The sequence below is a fragment of the Neopelma chrysocephalum genome, unplaced genomic scaffold, assembly GCF_003984885.1.
Source record: "Neopelma chrysocephalum unplaced genomic scaffold, ASM398488v2 Primary Assembly neopelma1_24, whole genome shotgun sequence".
In the NCBI taxonomy this organism is placed as follows: Eukaryota; Metazoa; Chordata; class Aves; order Passeriformes; family Pipridae; genus Neopelma; species Neopelma chrysocephalum.
Window position 1 is genome coordinate 16,684,110 of NW_020897693.1, and position 18,090 is coordinate 16,702,199.

The 18,090-nt window shown below is 35.7% G+C and overlaps 1 protein-coding gene across 1 annotated transcript in view; it reads left to right on the forward strand.

The window, feature by feature from the left end:
• MYBPC3 (myosin binding protein C, cardiac) overlaps positions 1–17,883 on the forward strand; it is a 62,222-nt gene extending 44,339 nt beyond the window's left edge. The window contains exons 27-35 of the mRNA XM_027704936.1: positions 22–189; positions 1,460–1,548; positions 6,490–6,685; positions 11,135–11,274; positions 12,039–12,198; positions 12,765–12,901; positions 15,397–15,591; positions 16,521–16,563; positions 17,058–17,883. Of these exons, the coding sequence (XP_027560737.1) occupies positions 22–189; positions 1,460–1,548; positions 6,490–6,685; positions 11,135–11,274; positions 12,039–12,198; positions 12,765–12,901; positions 15,397–15,591; positions 16,521–16,563; positions 17,058–17,167 (1,238 nt within the window). The 3' untranslated portion in view covers positions 17,168–17,883. The remainder of the gene's footprint in view (positions 1–21; positions 190–1,459; positions 1,549–6,489; positions 6,686–11,134; positions 11,275–12,038; positions 12,199–12,764; positions 12,902–15,396; positions 15,592–16,520; positions 16,564–17,057) is intronic.
• Positions 17,884–18,090: the final 207 nt, after the last annotated feature.

Consider the following 18,090-nt stretch of genomic DNA (forward strand, 5'->3'; position numbering starts at 1 on the left):
ATGCAAATACTGTACTTGCAGCTACAGAATGGATCCCTGCGCTTCCTGGCCTAACTGAGCGCACATCTGCACTGATTAAAGACCTGGTCACAGGGGACAAACTTTATTTCCGTATAAAGGCCATAAACTTGGCTGGTGAGAGTGGAGCAGCAATAATAAAAGAGCCCGTTACTGTTCAAGAGATTCTGCGTGAGTATCTATACTGAATAAATCTTATTCATTTATTTCCTCTGGTTAAAATTCTGCCTTCATCTAAGAATAATACACAAACAGTTCTTTCACTTTGACTAGGTGCCCAACATCTTCTGACTCTGAGAACATCACTATAATGCACAGGTCTTATCTTTCTAAAGCATAGCTTTTAAAATAAAATCCTTCTTCTTACTTTCAAAATACTCACATTTCACCTCTTGCAATGGCACTGTCACCACTGAAGAAACATATTTTTTAATATTTAGCTCTCTGCTTGAAAAGCTGTTATATTACTGCAAAATTACTTGCAAAATGCAAGCGATCTATTTACTTCATTATCCTAGATTATTAATTAACACCTGTGTATCACCCAACAGCAGTAGATTATAATTCATTTGACTGGAGTCCCAAAGACATCAAGAGCTGCTAATAGTGGATTCCCCAAGCTTGGCTCACACAAAGTGTCTGTCAGAGTCTCACTAACAGTAAAATGAGCCACTGTAAATGAAATGAAGTTGTAATGCATCTCAATACCAAATGGTCATGAAGACAGACACTCCAACTGTATCTTAAGAAATTCTTTCTGTAAATGACAGGGAAATAAATAAGTATCACATGGAGAAGGCAGAAAGCTTTCCAGTGAGGTAGAGGAAAGCAGAGACTAGATGAAAAAACATACAGTAAGGTACTTCCTTTCTTAGTGAAAAAAGTAAGCTACAATGAGACTCCACTATCTTAAAGAAGGAACTGTAACTGAACAACTGTAGAAAGATAAAGGAAATCCATTGGTTGCTCTGTTTACATATCTCCAAAAGGCAATTTACAAGGAGCTGCAGTATCAATATAGCAATAGATAAATCACAATTTATAATCACTCTTTTACTCCAATACACCCTTTGTCCCACCCTTTCTACTGAACTGAAAAAGTTCTCCAAAGAAACGAAGTCCACATAGAAGGCTCACATCCAACAGAAGTCACCCTAATTTGGTATTTCAGATGTGATGCAGTTTCACAAATCCAGCTGTCACTGAAACATGTTCAATTTTAAATACACAACTGAGACTTGATACTAAATTTTTATCCAGACAAATACATTTGAAACTACTTTGAGAAGGAGCTACTCCCTAAAAGTATTAACAGTGTTTCCACAATTTTCTTATGCATACAGTTATCCAAGTCTCTTCAGCGTTTTGCCTTATTTGTGCTATAAGTAATGTTGCAAATTATCAAAAGCTTTGTATTTAATGTATTAATGCTTAACTTCAGAGCGTCCCAAATTCTGGCTGCCACGGCATCTCAGACAGACTCTGGTGAAGAAAGTGGGTGAGACAATCAATATTGTGATCCCTTTTCAGGTATGTATCAGCTTCTATTTTATCATGGTTATTTATCATTACTTACCAAAAGTGGTTTCCCTTATGCAAGTTCCCATTGCTTCACTGCTTAAGTAGTATTACATAAGTAGAGCTGATGATTCAGGAAACCCTCTCAAACATTTGGGAAGGGGTAGGGAATCACTCTTTTTTCAGTCATAATTTTTTTACAGTCAGAGTTTCTTCCTTAATCCCTCCTTTTGGGGAAGAAGAAAAAGTAAGTGGTGTAGGTAAGTGCAAGCCCATTCTTGCTTATTGACCACAGGATGCATCTTACAGAGAAGTAGACAAAAATGTATGAATTCAACTACCTACTCTTCTGGGACCAAGGTACATGATGCTACTAGGTAACTTCTTTGCCAAAAGTGTGTATGTTAATTTCTGAAAGGTTGACTACAAAAACTGGAGTTTGCACATAAACAGAAGATCACAATTGGCCCTATGTAGTCTGTGTGTATACAAAGAACAGCTTGGGCATTACTTTACATGAGCTGAAGGTGTAAAAAATACAGCATGAGGATTATCCAGGATGCATGTATGTAACTACACATGTCACTATGGCATGCACAAAATTGCTGAAATGTACACAAAGACTGACCTAACCAATTACCCTGTCTTGGCAACTACCTGCCTATTCAAAAAACACCACAGATGCAAGATTCTAATAATCAATACAGTGGAAGAATTGGTGTGTGTAAAGAAAAGGTTTTCTCAGTGAAATATAGCAAAAGAAATTGTATGTTACAGATTCTGGCTCTGACAGAGATATCCTCAGTAATATATCATTTAATCAAGTCCTCATTTAAAATTTCAAGACACTAAAATTTCTCTACTGTCTAGGGCTGACATTTATGAAAATATAATAGTTTAGTTGAAGAGCTTTGAAATTCTTATATAAAAGACACTGGAGATACACAAAACGTTTCTTCAGTAAGGGAGACATATACTCACACATCACCTATATTCTTTTGTTTGAGCAGTACCAACATGAAAAAAATCTATTAGGAAAAAATCAATGTAAACTTAAATGTACATGTCATTTTGCCCTGTGGTTACTGGGTTACAGGAAAAGTTGCTTTTTCACACAGATATATCTAATCAGTACACAATTGCAAACCCATATATGAAGTAACTGTCTTGAATTGCATACTTGCATTATTAGAGTGTAATCATAAGCTTTTTTTTTTTCACATTTATCTCCAAAAATTGCTAAAATGGCTCTCTTACTAGGGTCTAGCCAAATGCAAAATTCAATATTTGTACATCTGCTACTTCTGAGTAATGTAATCCTTAAAAAATCCCTAAATTAAATAAACAGATATGTTTGCTGCTTTGATGTCCACCTTGAAGAAAAAAATCCATAAATTTGTCAAGCTGTCCCATAAGCAGAGGAACTGATAAAGTTTAGCATTTGAGAGATTTGTGTTTTATGTCTCCTTGTGCTGGTTTTGGCCCAGGTAGAGTTAATTTTCTTCATAGTAACTAGTATGGGGTTGCGTTTTGAATTTGTGATGGAAACAGCATTGATAATTAAGGGGTGTTTCAGTTATTGCTGAGAGCAGTGCATGCACAGAGTCAAGGCCTTTTCTGCTTCCCACAAGACTCTGCCAGCAAGTGGGGTGCTTAGTTGCTGTCTGGAGTTAAAAAAACGACACCCCCATATCACCACCTTCCCAGCACACTAAGCCACCTCCTCTGCTTAGAGTAGCCTCACTGTAATATTCCCAGAGATTTGCCAGTTCTTTGCCCTACTTCCCTAGGTAGTCCTAACTGATATGTCCTCAGCTCCCTGGCCAGAGAAAGTACATGTAGCAACTAATCCAGCGGTTCTTTAATGCTGTCTGATCATTCAACTGTTGCCAAACAAAATGGATATTAAGACCACACCTTCCCTGAATTTTCCTAAGTGGGGACACTAACTGCTGTTTTGGTATTTCACCCGGCCAGTTTTTCACAGAAATGTACCAAGCTAAGAGATTTCTAGTGCTCTGTCAAATTTGGCCGAATTGAACCAAGCTCGTTCAAAAGTTATTTGAGTAGCTGACTGAAAAATCATGTGCTGGTATAAACTCTAGTCTCCTAAAAGATAAGGCTAACAAAAAATGTTAAGTACCCACCAACACCAGATTTTACTCTGAAAAAAAAAAGCTAGAGGACTTTAATTCAAGAGGTATTTTTTGAGAGATTTCAATTTGTCATAGTATTGAATTGCAGCTTTTGCAGTACTAAGAATTGTGGCTATAGCTAATTAGAACATGTAAAACTGATGATCTTTCAAAAAAAAGCAAATAAAAAAACCCTTACCCTTTACATTTTAAAAAATTTTAAGTCACTGACCATTTCTATTAAAGAAAAAGACTTCAACTAGATACAATTATCTATTATCTAACGAAATTGGAAGTCAGTGTCTTCTACTATTTACAGTTTCTGCACAACCGTACCAGTGACCTCTGTGGTCACTACTGTGAAATTATGTGTCAAGGTATCCTGGGCTTAATGCTACTTGCAAATTTATTCAAATCTTTAGATCAAAACATACAGAAAAGAAAGGGCAACATTGTTACTAAGCATTTTTCTGTTGAGTGCAGTAAGCAGGTGGGACATTCTGCTGAAAGGAAGGGAATCAACATACTCTTCCTTCAAAATTAACTACATGAGCCCATGATTGAAGGGATATTATGTGCTACTAATGGATAAAGTTCACAGTATTACTGAGCAGCCCTCTTACTCATCATATATGTGTGAATCAACATCTAAGGCATTTAAATTCATTCTTCCCTGGCTGTGAACTCCCTAAAGTTTCTCTGGTCTGCTATTTAGCCACTCTGTCACTCACTGTTCTCTCTCAGATTACCTATTACACATTGCAGAAATCCAATCCTCTGACATATGTATTAGGAACATGCTTTCTATCTGTTTGTGCTTTTCACAGTCTATAAATATAAGAGTATATGAAAACCAACACTTTCAACGCTTGCAATCTTTCACTGGCACTCATAGCATATCAAAAAAGGAGGTGTTGTGACTGAATATATCTGATCAACCACACTAGAACACCAGCAGCAACAATCTTGTAATCAGCTTGAAAACCTGTCAAGTATTTGTCTTGACAAATTAGAAATTTAAATAAAATGCCCATATAAATACACCATTTTAAGCAGATTATTTTTATTTTGAAAGCATTTCCCTAGCCAAATTTTTCAAGCAGAATCCTCATATAATTTTAAAATATACACGTATAGAGACAATTCTTGTCAACTTCACCAATAATAAGACATGGATATGGAAAATAAAACACAGAACAACCCAAACCCTTTTACTTGTTCAAGAATTTCCACTAGATCTTCTAGGTAAAGAACGGAAACCATTTCTTCCTCCAAAAGGTTTTAATAGCTGTAATAGGCTTTTGTAAGGGTTCTATGAAATGAGACCAGGGTAAAAGTACACTGGAATTGGACAAAATTATTTTGTATCTATTATTTCAGAGCTACAGGCCTGAGGTGCTCCTATGTTCCTTGGCAGAAAGCTGTAAGAAAATTATTTACCAGATAGGTGAAAGAGAAGATCCAAAAGCATTGCTCATTCAAGGTTTATTATCAGCCCTGATGTAAACTACAATATATCTGATGAGTTAGATATCAGAGAAAAGAACATCTATGAACGAATAGCAATTTCTAGGAGTTTTAGAAGTCCTTTAGCTATAATTTTGAACAGATCTTGGCCTGAATCTTAGAAAAGATGGAGTGGGTTTTTTAGTACCACTGAAAAAGAAATTATACAGCACACACTTTCTGAACAAATACCATAGAAACTTGAAATAAAGGTATAGCAATGCACAAACATTCATTATTATCCTGCCTTTAGGCACCAATCTAGGTATCTTAATCTCCCTTTGTAGGCTAAAGAAAGAGATACAGTCTTTCAGAGTATGTTCCAGACACCCAGTGGATTGAGGAGCCTTCTGGAGCTGCTTTCTCTGCTCTTTACTGAAGGCAGAGTGTCCTAACTTCAGTGCCTTAGACTTCAGATCCAGGGCAGCCTAAGCAGAGCTCACTGCTGTCTTGGAAGGTCTCACTTTCCCTCCCCACCCATTTGAACTGCTCCAGGCCTGTGCTGCACTGTTTCACCATGGTAATCTGGCAGAAACTTAAAAAACTCCACTAAGTTATTTTTTGTTGGATTGATTATTAATACACCTAATAAATATGATATGGTCATTTCCTGTTTTCTTGGGATTCTTGGTTTGGAGCTGTACTGTGGAAGTGGCACTCCAACAACTAAGAAGAACTAAATATTATCTACCATTTTTCCTGGAAACAGCTGAGTGACAGTGATGTAAGCTAATGATATCTCACTGATTCCACAGTGCCATCTTCCATGGGTGTAGCAACACTGACTGTGTTTGACAGTCACCAAAAAAACTTTGCAATGCAGAAAGAATTGTACAGTAAGTTTCACATACCGAGATTTCAAGATGATAATAATTTTTCAAAATATCTTAAAAATGCCTGGGGACAGAGAACCAAATGTTTTAAGAAAGGGAGGAGAAAGGGGGCAGAGCTAATAAACTCAGATCTACACGAGTTCTGCTTAATACCAATCAGAACAAGCCACATCACCTGTTGGCTTTATTGATGCCTGGGAAAGAGTACTAGACGAGCACAAGTATATTGTTTCTGGATTTATTCTCAATATAATTTCAGCCTCTAACTGAATGGCATCCTCATAGCATGGTGCCACTAAACCACACAGATGAGAGCAAATATTCGTCTGCAAGAAAACAGAAATTGTAAAGTATTTAGAGAGCTTACTATCTCAACTCTGCATATTACATTAGGCTTTCTAGATTTATAGATCACTAACAAAAAAATGTAAATTTATTACAGCCCCCCCCGAAAAAAATCCAATTTTTTTTCTCTTCAGGGTAAACCAAGGCCCAAAATCACTTGGCTGAAAGATGGTCAAAGCCTAGACTCCAAAGATGTGGGAATTCGGAACAGCAACACGGACACAATCCTCTTCATCAGAAAGGCAGAGCTTCATCACTCAGGAGCATATGAAGTTACTCTTCAGATAGAAAACATGACTGATAAAGTTGCAATAACAATACAAATCATAGGTAAGAACCTGACAACATCAAAACTAAGCAGATCATTCAAAACAAAATAGTGGCCAGACTGAGGCAAGCCAAAGATCCAATTACCACAGAATCCGTTCTCTCTTAGTGGTTGATTGCAGATGACTAGGACAAAGCTCAGAGCAGGGCTCTGTCACTTTATTTTCCTACGATATTTTCCCAGCTTGAAATTATCTGTGTCCTAGAGACTTTCAGAGGATGAGGGATTTTCTGTGTGTTCATAGCTCTTCATGGATTTCTTTTCTGGCATGATTTTATCCAGTCTGTTTTAATCCAGGTCTAGTTTGAGAATCCAAACATCCTTTGGTAAGAGATTTTAGCTTAAGTGCATGTACTTATTTGTTTTGATGTCCATACAGTTTTGAATCACAAAAAACATGAATAATCATTCACCTTTTCCATTTGTATCCTTTAGTCACACACTCCTCAGTTAACTTTCTCAAGTTTTAGACTCTTTATTTGATTATTTTCAAAAAGACATCTTTCCATATCTTTGATCATCCTTATCAATCCTCCTTCTACCAGGTTGAGAGGGATAGAAAGAATTTGAGACTTCTAGTGTTCTTAGGAATATCATATTGTCCTTAAGGAAGGAAATACAAATCTTGGACTGCATGTACTCTTATTTGTTTTTTTCATTAGATAAGGACAGTAAAGATAAAATCATTGCAATAATATACCTCTACTGTTCCAGAAATTAGAAATTACAAGGCACAGTCCTGTGAATTGGGAAAATTCACATTTAATGCCTGACTCTGTTAAAAGTGTCTAGGTAGCCTGAGGCTTATTCTCTATTATACAATTTCCAGTCTCTTTTCTAGTGTCATTTCAAAGGAATGCATTGTCAAAGTTTCTATATCTTCCCTTGGGATTTTGTGAGATATATTCTGAGATCTTGCCTACTCAGATTTCATTAGTGTTCAGCCAGAGTTCTTCTATTTCTCCTCATTACCACTCCATATAATATTCTTAATAACTGCTTTTATTTCTCTTTCCCCACACTTTCACACTGTCATCCCAAATTTCCTCCAATGTATCAATACATTTTTAGAATGTGTATTTTGGCACAAAAAGAGTATTTAAACATAATCCTTCATATTTTGGAATTAAAGATGCTGACTGTGCTCTGCTTAAAGTTCTATAAATTAATGTTGGCAGAATGGGTATGCAATGGTGCCAACAGCAAACAAGAAAGGCATAACGAATTGGAGCAAATATGTCTTAATACCAGCAGTTGCTTCTGCTCAAGAGGATGGCTGCAGTTTGGCATGAGCAAAATAAGTAAATGGCAGCTAAAACAAAATAATCCCAAGGTTGCCCAGAGAAGCTGTGGATGCCTCGTCCATGGAAGAGTTCAAGGCCAGGCTGGATGGAACTCTGAGCAACCTGGTCTACTGGAATGTGCCCCTGTCCATGAAAGGGGGCTTGGAACTAGACGATCTTTAAGGTCCCTTCCAATCCAAATCATTCTATGACTCTGTGACTCAGCTAAAGGGGAGTAGTGCACTCTATACACCAAAATACCTTTCTAAAACTGGTTAGTGATTCTTGATTCTAGCCACTGCTCTTAGAGCATGGTATCAAGTATCCTGCACCCATTGTTTGATACTGTAGAGAGTCACAAAAACACATCTGTGCACCATTGTGAAAGAGCTATTTCAAATAGAAAATGAATAGCCGAAAAAAAGCAACTAATTTTATCACACAGATTAATACATGTCAGAATTGGAGGACAGGCATGAAACTTTTTTAATTCTTGAACAGCTTACTCAGCTGAAAGGGGATAAGTGTATTTCATGTGATTCATGACTAAGAAGAGAAAGGGCTTGTAACATTTGCAGATACTTCTACAGTCAAGGCATCTACTCTGATTCTTGATTTTGTCATTCTGTCATCAGAACTAGCTCTTTTCAATTCTGTCAACTGCAATGTTTGCTCTCCAGATTTTATATTGTTTTGGCAGGACAGAAATATGGGTGATTCAGGCACTCTTTCTCTACTACAAGTGATGCCTTAGGTACTGTAGAATGGCATGCTGAAAAGCCAATCCAGCTTTCAGAGATACAGCAAGTCAATCAGTGATCTTCTGAGGTGTCTTTTGATCAGCTAACTTCCCTTGACAAATGTCTACTTGATGAAGAAGTAATGTTTGTGGCTTCAGCCTCTATCTTTTCTTGGAATAAGGCAAGCAGCTCTGCTGCTATGATGAGTCACATATCAGTTCCAAAGAAGAGGAAACACTTCTGTCACTGCCATCACTTTTCCCTGTTGCCAAAACAGTTGCTGCCATTTACTCTAGAGACCTACAAAATATGCACTTTTACTATGAGAATACAGTATATTTTAAATACTTTTAGAAAGCTCTTAGATAATGAAAATATCTCCAATATGATTCCCTCAACTTTTTTCCCCTTCTAAACAAAACAATAAATTTTGTCTTGAATTACGTCTTCTATTGACTAAAGCAAACTTCAGTGCAATTTTTTTAAAATGGAATTAATAGTTTTTCTCATTATGTATTATTTGAAAATATAAATTATAATTTATTTTCAAAAGATAATTCACATTTTATGTCTTCTTCCCACTCTATAAATTTTATTAGTTTGCAAAACTCCTCAGTTGAATTTGTGCTGAGGGTAACACAGAATACTTCCTCAGAACACAAATCCTCACTTTAACACTTTTCGCATAGAGGAAAATAATTTGGTGCAGAAGCATCACTAGGTTTAACTTTTCCCATCCTTTGTTCACAAGCTAGAGATGAACTGTTTAGTACTTAGAAAGGAATATTCTACAAAGGAATTTTGAATAAATATTCTTGCAGATTTCATTATCCCTCAAACCACAAAGATCAAGAATATAAAAATCCATTTAGCAAATTTATCTCTCTCTATTTTTTTTAAGATTGTCCTTCATAAATATGCACAAAGGTACATAGCACGAAAAATTCTTCTCTTCAAATCAGAATAGATTGATTTCTGTGTAATGAAGACACACATCCAGAAACATAACTAAATTTTTTTCTCTTAAGTTGTGATTCAAGGTAACAACGTTTCCACATCTCCATAAGCAATGTTCATTTGTCAACACATTGCCATTCCCTACTTCAGAAACAGGGACGAAAATGAAAGAAGGCTGTTTGGTAGCTGTTGAGACACAGAAGATGGCAGGTTTTTCTCTGAAATGTTAGTGTCAAATAGGAAGAAAGAGGATGATAAATAGAATGAGAGCGATGCATTCCATATTCCTTATCACACTTCATGCAGTGTTCTAGTTGGTGCCACTTTGAAGCAGGACAGAAGGAGCCAAACCTAATTATAAAGCAGTCTTCAATTCCAAAGTATGACAGTGAAAAGAGAATTAACACATTATGCTTTGATACAGAAAGTCACAGTTCCCCTAATAACAAAGGCTGATTTATTACTGGTTTGCATATCCTTTTTTAAGGAATTAAATTATGAGCAATCTAAAATTACATTCCCTTGTGCTTTGGTCATCTCAAATGATAGAGATGAGACTACATCCATCATTTCCTTAATTTTTCCAGCTTAGCTACAGAAAGGGCAGACAGTTTCCATTCAACTATCTAGAATTATCTTAAACTATTTTTCACTCAGTCACAAGATCAACTACCCAGTCCTCCCCAACAGGCCCCATAACTGTGTGCAACAAACCAACATATCAAAAAGGTGAATCAGTGCCTTCAAATTAAAACAGACAGGAATATTATTTAATCAATCTAATTTAAATGTTACAGTATTAGACTAAACAATATCAGTATAAATATGAATTATCATTAAAAAGGAGAAAAGAAAATAATTATAATTTCATATTATATATTTTTCTATATGTTTCCAGGTATCTTAAAACAGACATAGAGGTCTGTATCTCTTTGAGAATTTGTTCTTTTTCTAGTTATTACAGAAAAATGTCACTAGTGAACAAGCTAACAAGCACTGAACCAACAGGAAAAAGTAAGGTATATTCCCAAATGGGAAATACTCCCTAACCTCAGCTGGAAGGCATTTGTACCCTATTGCCATGGTTGTTATATCAATGTAGCTAAATGGCTGAGAAATTGCACTGAGGTAACAAAGTAAGTAATAAAATTACAGTTTAAAGAGTTAATCCCATCCATCCATCAACACAAACTTCTTATTCCATTTTAAAGAAGAGTTTTTCTGGTTCCTATGTTACTAATTCTAATATGTTGTCTATTTCTCAGTAGCTTTCAGGCCTCTCAGAAGACCATTAAGAGGGTATTTGAAATTTTCCCAACTTTCTTGTTTACAGTTTCAACTTCAAAGTGTGTTGCTATGGAACGTTACATATTGCTATCAAGTTCTATTTTTTTCCCTGCGTGGAAGGAAATGGCAAAAGTCTTGGATTCTGAACTAAAAGCTAAGGGTTTTTTTCATGTCTCCTCTGCAGATAAGCCTGGTCCTCCTCAGAATGTAAAGCTTGTAGATGTTTGGGGATTTAATGCAGCCCTGGAGTGGACACCTCCCCAAGATGATGGCAATGCACAGATCTTGGGCTACACGGTCCAGAAAGCTGACAAAAAGACAATGGTAAGAACTTGCTCTCAGCCTATGACTTTGTATGGAATTTAAACTACTGCCTGCTCTGGAAACATAGAGACTTGAGGGAAACTACTGAATTCATGACTCTCATTTGTGTGTCCAAGGTATCCTATGGCATATCAGAAGCAGTTTAACATTGAAAAACAGAATTAAAAACTCCCCAATGTGAAGTATAGAACTGCATAAAATGCTCAGTAGAAAATGTAAGAGAGACCAAGAGTGTGCCGTCTCTGGTCATGACTGCACAGATAGCTCTGCTTAGAAGGTGGAATTACACTCTTTATTTGGAATTATATTTATCATAAATACAGGAAAAAAATGAAGTGGGGAGAGGAAGAGTTAGACTCAAACTCAGATGCTGGGTATAGTAGGTATATACTGGGAGAGGTATGGGTGCCAGTCAGGCTGGAAAACATCTTTCCCACAGAAGTCCTCATCAAGTAATCACATTCTGAGTACCCATCTTGCACCAGAATCCCCAGATATGAGTAAGGCTAAAATGTAGAGAGTTGTGGGATTTTCCTTCTGAAAATGCAAGTATGCATACATCTATCATACCCGCCAGAATATAAAAGTAAGAAAATAGATCAGCTAATCTTCACAAGAAGCAACATAATATTCATTTCACAGATTAGTGTTAATTACCTGTCTACCTGTCTTTTTGTTGTAGCAAAAAGAATCTCTCCGTACTAAAACTAGCACCATGTCTGACCTCTCATAACATCTTTCTAAACAGTATAGTCTTGTTACAGGAATGGTACACTGTTTTTGATCACTATCGTCGCACAAACTGTATAGTGTCAGACCTGATTATGGGAAATGAGTATTTTTTTCGAATCTTCAGTGAAAATTTGTGTGGATTGAGTGAAACTGCTGCAACCACCAAAAATCCTGCCCATATCCAAAAAACAGGTAACATATTCTTCAAAACAAAGATCACAAAAGCCACTAAGTACCAGAAGTAATACTTTGGCAAATGAAAAATACAATCTTGCTAAATGCACCACTAAAGATATTTTCATTACTTAGTAACTAGCACTTATAAAGAATTTTAGCATGAAGAATCATTATCTAGGCAGACCTCCTGTACTAATACAAATATCTGTTAAAAATATTTCATCACAGAGTCTTCCTAAACTATATCATTTTAAGAAAATAATACAACTGGGGGATTATATTTGTATTCTGGGGTTAAAAGTTTAAGATATCTGTGGTGAAGACTTTCCCTGCAGACATATGGCTATTGTATTTTTACCAGAATAAGAAAACCCACAGTTGCCAAGACCTTTTACTTTAACTAACACATGAAACATGAGATATGTTTTAGAGTGAAGTGTATTTAAAGATTTGTTATATCACAAATGCCAAAAACTTTGAAGCTTCTCTAAATCATGCAGGTAAAATGAGTGACAGATAGACTGTAAACGTCAGCAGAATTGAAAACACAGTTCTTACTATTTTGTTTCTTTGTATTGCAGGCACTACTTATAAGCCACCTAGTTACAAAGAACATGACTTCTCTGAACCTCCTAAATTCACTCACCCTTTAGTAAACCGTTCTGTGATTGCAGGATACAACACCACACTCAGCTGTGCTGTAAGAGGAATCCCCAAGGTACAGATCACAGCTGTCATTTTTATTGTTGCATCAACCCAAGATGCTGCCTTAGAATCCACATCAGTTCAGTGTGTCTGGAATGTAACATGGCTGTATTAATTAAAAATAGATCACCCAGTCATCTCCCACCTCAGTCATAGTTGATGCTTAGACAGAGTGCAAGGTGCAAGTGTTTGGGCGTTTGTGCCCCCAGTGGGGCAATACAGTAAAGGAGACAGAGGGAAGAACAGTCACTGCTTGTGGTAACACCATGCCATTGAAAATGTACCATGTGTGCATAAAACCTACTTACTGAAGAAGGTAAACAACAATAAAATGTATCTTCTCACAATCTATCCTTTGTTCTCTTCAGACTTTCAAGAAAACAGCTAATGTAATATACTTCTCCATTAACCTAAATGATATATAGGAACAGGAGTTTTTCTGTTACATTGATACGTTCACATAAGTTTTACAGAGTCTGAGTTATTTTGCAAAATTAACGAGAATAAGGCCTTCTCTCATGTGTGAAGTTTTTTTGAAGGGGTTTTGTTGGTTTGGTTTTTTAAACTCACAGGAATGTCAGCCTCTTCAAAGAATACAAAAAGATGTACTATTTTGTTAGTCAGGAACAAGCTGTAAAAACTGTATCATCCAAGAGCTAAATTTAGGTTTCTCAAAAAAGGGAAATAGGCTTCTTTGTCTGCAGGGAAGGAATTTACCATATTATGACATAATCTTGTCAGAAATTTAAATTAGTACAATCACATAAAATGCAAAACTCTTCTTCCTTCACCTTCTGCCTGCTTATTCCCAGCTCCTTTCAATTCCTCATGCCTGTGCAAGGATCTGATCGCTACACAGCAAAACATGTATCACAATTGCTCAGAGTCCAAATTTACTCAAAAAAAAAAAGTCTTTATGTAATCATTTTCTGCAGTTCTTTTGATGAAGAAGGAGCTCCAGACAAAACTCAGATAAAAAAGGAAGCATATCCATGTAAATAGTTGCAGAAGAACACAAACGTTATAGAAGAAACACCAGCAACTGCAGGCAAAATCCATCCTCCAGTAGCTGCCTCAGCTTAGAAATTACAGTATTACTGATGAAACTCCCACTTGGTTAACTGACATTTTTGTGCATCTCCATCTACTTCCTTCAGTTTTAAGAAGATTCTTAAAAACCTTCCTTAATTTTACAGCTGTTAAATACAGTAGTTGCAGGCTTTGGAATACAAGCATGCTAGCTCATCCTTACACATTAGCCTGACGGATCCAAATAGTTCTCAACCTTCAGCACACCTAATAGTCTTAAAGCAGCTTTTCCAAATACATTTCTGTACTTGCATTGCCCAAAATAACCTTAACAAAATGTTTCTCTACCTACTACAGTACTCTGAAAAAGGTCTTTTTCATAGAGAGTAGCTTATGTTGATGGAGCTTTCCAATTCTGAATAACTATAGATTCTCAAGCACACCTCAGGTATGATCTGTATGGGATGGAAAAGTTACCACTTCAAGCAGAGACAATACTCATGCCCTGCTAGTAGTGAAGTACAATAAAAGACATATTCCCGGAAAGATAAAGAGGCTATAGAAAAAGAAGGAAAAAATATTAAGGCAGGAAAAATTCCAGCTGATATCTTTCAAGAAAAGTAAGTATGGCAACTGGGATGCACTGGATTGATATACCACAGGTCAAAGACAAAAGTGATTCAGTAGATTTGAAGGCACTGTATAAAACAGTGCAGTAGTTTTAGTTTTTATGGATGAAGAAACAGATGACATTAATTTTGAAAGAAAAACGGATAAATACAAAGCCTTGTTTTCTACTCTTTAAAGACTGTTTCTTCACTGTACGTATTGATGGGCTTGAAATAAACAAAAGCAGTTTGTTTTCTATTGGACTTTCATTTTCAAAATTTCATTTATAGAAATTAAAGGCACAGTTTCAGGTACTGGAAACAAAACACAAAGACTTGAACTGATACAGAACTAACCACTTTATTCCTCAGCTGAAGACAACAGGAACTTTATTTTGAAATTCCTGAAGTTTCTAAAGATATGCTAAAGGCTTTAGAAAATCCTTTTCCAGGCCAAACCTTGGCATCTCAATTTGGCCACTTAACATATGTGGAACTTCGTGACACTTCTGTAACATACTTGTAGCATTCAAATATATTTTAACAAGCACAATTAAATAACCCCTGAATGAATGGATGAATTTGTAGCCAGTTTGTAGGGCTGTTTTTTTTTTAAACAGCAATAAAATAGGATACAGACCTACATTTTCTACATGTTACTTGATAGTTAAAGGAAATATTAAACTTCAGAATTATTGGTTTCACAAGTTTGTACTGAACGAGTTGTTCCTTGAAAAATTATTAACACTGTTGTGTTAATAGTCCTCATAATGCTATTTAGCCTTTGACGGCTAAATTAAAGCTGCAAGATCTGGTGTAAATATTCCATTTTCTACCTTCGATTTTAAAATTCTTCTTCTGTGTTCTTCAGCCAAAGATATCCTGGTACAAAAACAAAATGGATCTATCTGGGGATGCCAAATACCGCATGTTCAGTAAGCAGGGCGTGTTGACCCTGGAGATCCGGAAACCCACTCCCTTTGATGGTGGCATTTACACCTGTAAAGCTGTTAATGAGTGTGGTGAAGCTGAAATAGAGTGCAGACTGGATGTCAGAGGTAATCAGGCGAATCTTATGGATAACATTAACACTGTAATGATGATAGAGTAATGGGTAGCTAAAAGAAAATAAAATCATAGTTTTTCTTTATCTAATCCTGACTTCTTGGGTGGTATATAAAAAAGTTTGTTAATTACTTGCACCAGCAAGATTGTTTTTTTCATTCTAAAGTGTTTTGATATAATTAGGTTGATTGCTAGGTAATACAAGCCTGAAGATGGGCAATTATTACACTTCTGACTTAATATTTCTAAAGAAGATACTTAGCACTGCAATGGAGGTCTACCTACAAACTATCGAGGATAGTTTTATTATCCTTTGTGCCTACTCTGTAATTGAAAGTTTTAAATTAAGTCATTAGCAATTAAACTTACGTAAAAGGTAGTGCATGTTACATCACAAACATTTTTTAAACATTTATTTTGTTTGTCAAAAGAATCAGGAACAAAAGTCACATGTTTATAACACAGTAAGAAATATTGTCTAAATATTTTTGGTAAGGCAACCAGTAATGTATCTATTTGTCAATACAAATGTATATAGCACCAGTTTAAATGCTATGAAAGTGACCCACACAGCAGAGATTGATGGAAATCCATCTTCAGCACAGCAAGCCTGAAAGTGTTTCTACACAGCACAGAGTTGAATATTTGACTCAGCACTAAGTCTGGAATCTGTATGCAGTTCACCTTGCAGTGCTGGGAGCCAAAATTCTCAAGTATTTCTGTTCAGTACTATAAATTACAGGTTAGACATGGCTCAAAGCTTAATATTGTCATCATCTGAAGCTTGATTTAGGAACATTAAATCTTCTTAGAATTATCAGATTAAAGCAACTACTATAAAGCTTCCATATTTCAGTTTCAGCACCAAGTCTCAATTTAAAATTATCATCCTTTAATGTCTGATATCTTAATTTTTTTTTCATTCTCCAGCACCTCAGTAAAACTCTGAATTGTAATTCATCTGCAAGTCAAGGTAAGAGTCAAAATAATTCAGCTGGATAAAGGGGCAATGGCTGTTTGGTTAGATATATGATTAAACAGTAGTTAGATATTCATGGTAGAGACTTTATAGAATGTTTATAATATTGGTGGGAGGACATATGCTTTTTTCGATTTCTGTTTGTTTTTTCAATAATCATACTAAGATCACACTCCTGCAAAGTAATTTATTTCATTTATTTTAAAGTGGGTCTCCACCTTTAATAGGCTGTGCCAGTGTAGAAATATATAAAAATAACAGAATATTTTGTTGACATTTTTTCTTAACTGACCACAAGCACTTCCTCTAAGAGACAGTTATTTATTAAAATAAGACTAACTAATATCAATAATCTAAACAACAAAAGCATAGTTAAAATACATCTAGAACTGTAATGTACACTTCAGACTTTAAAAACATGGAATAGCTATGATAGCAATCAGGTAATGTATTTGTCAATAAATCCTTCTCCCCATTCTCTGTCTCAGCATTAGAATGGAATTTGAAAAGAAGAAAACTGAAGAAATTAATGAAGGATAATTTCAGTTCATTTAGGAGTCTTGTTCATCTTCAAAGTCATTTAATATATGTGAATTAGGAGGCAGCAGTGTCTTGTAATGTTTTGCTTACCCAGCATATTTTCAGACCCTATTTCCTTTTTTCATACATCTGTTTAAGTTACATTGCCATTGTCTCCACATGAAGTAATTGAGAGAAATCAAGATAAAACTTTCCTCCCCTTACATAGGTAAGACATACAAAAAAGCCTGCTATATTACAATTGTGTAAAAATACCCCCCGTCCTTTCCTAATGTCTGAAACAAATGTAAATTCCCCAGTTCTACAGTTCACTCCATTTTCTCTTTGAAGAACTATGATATTCTTCATAAGAAACAAGTAGCTCAGAATAATGAAACAGTAAGAAACTAATTGTAATATTTAATCACCTTTCATTATACTCATGTCTGTACAATAGATTGTAACTTTCATTCCTACTGCTTTTACTGTCCGTGAGTGCTTGAAACATCCACTGCTGTGCTCTTGAGCAGATCTTTGCAGAACTGTGTCAAAAACACACCATTTGGGAACCTCTGGCTATAGCTATTGTTCTGCTTTATATAGAAAATAATTTTTTTGATAATTACTCACTACTTGTTTTCTAGCTTTTGAAAAAGACACCAGCATAGAATTCCAGTTATTAGATGTTTTTGCAACCAATCACAGACATCATACTTATCTATAGAGATAATTTTGCACATCAGATGAAACAGTGAAAGCTCTAGTGAGAAAGATTATCTGCACACAAATAAAAAATTTTAAAGCAAAATCTTGTGGCGAAAGTAATAAACTTACTGTTATCAAATCTTACTGAAGGTTTTTTAAAGTCTATGAGTGGTATGTATGCATTTTTGCAGATGATTCTGTCTAATTAAATGACACAATAGCATTTCTAGCTTCTCACCTACTAGTCTGAATAGTATTTGGGATGGGGGTTTTTTCAGACCTGTGGTAGTTGATAGT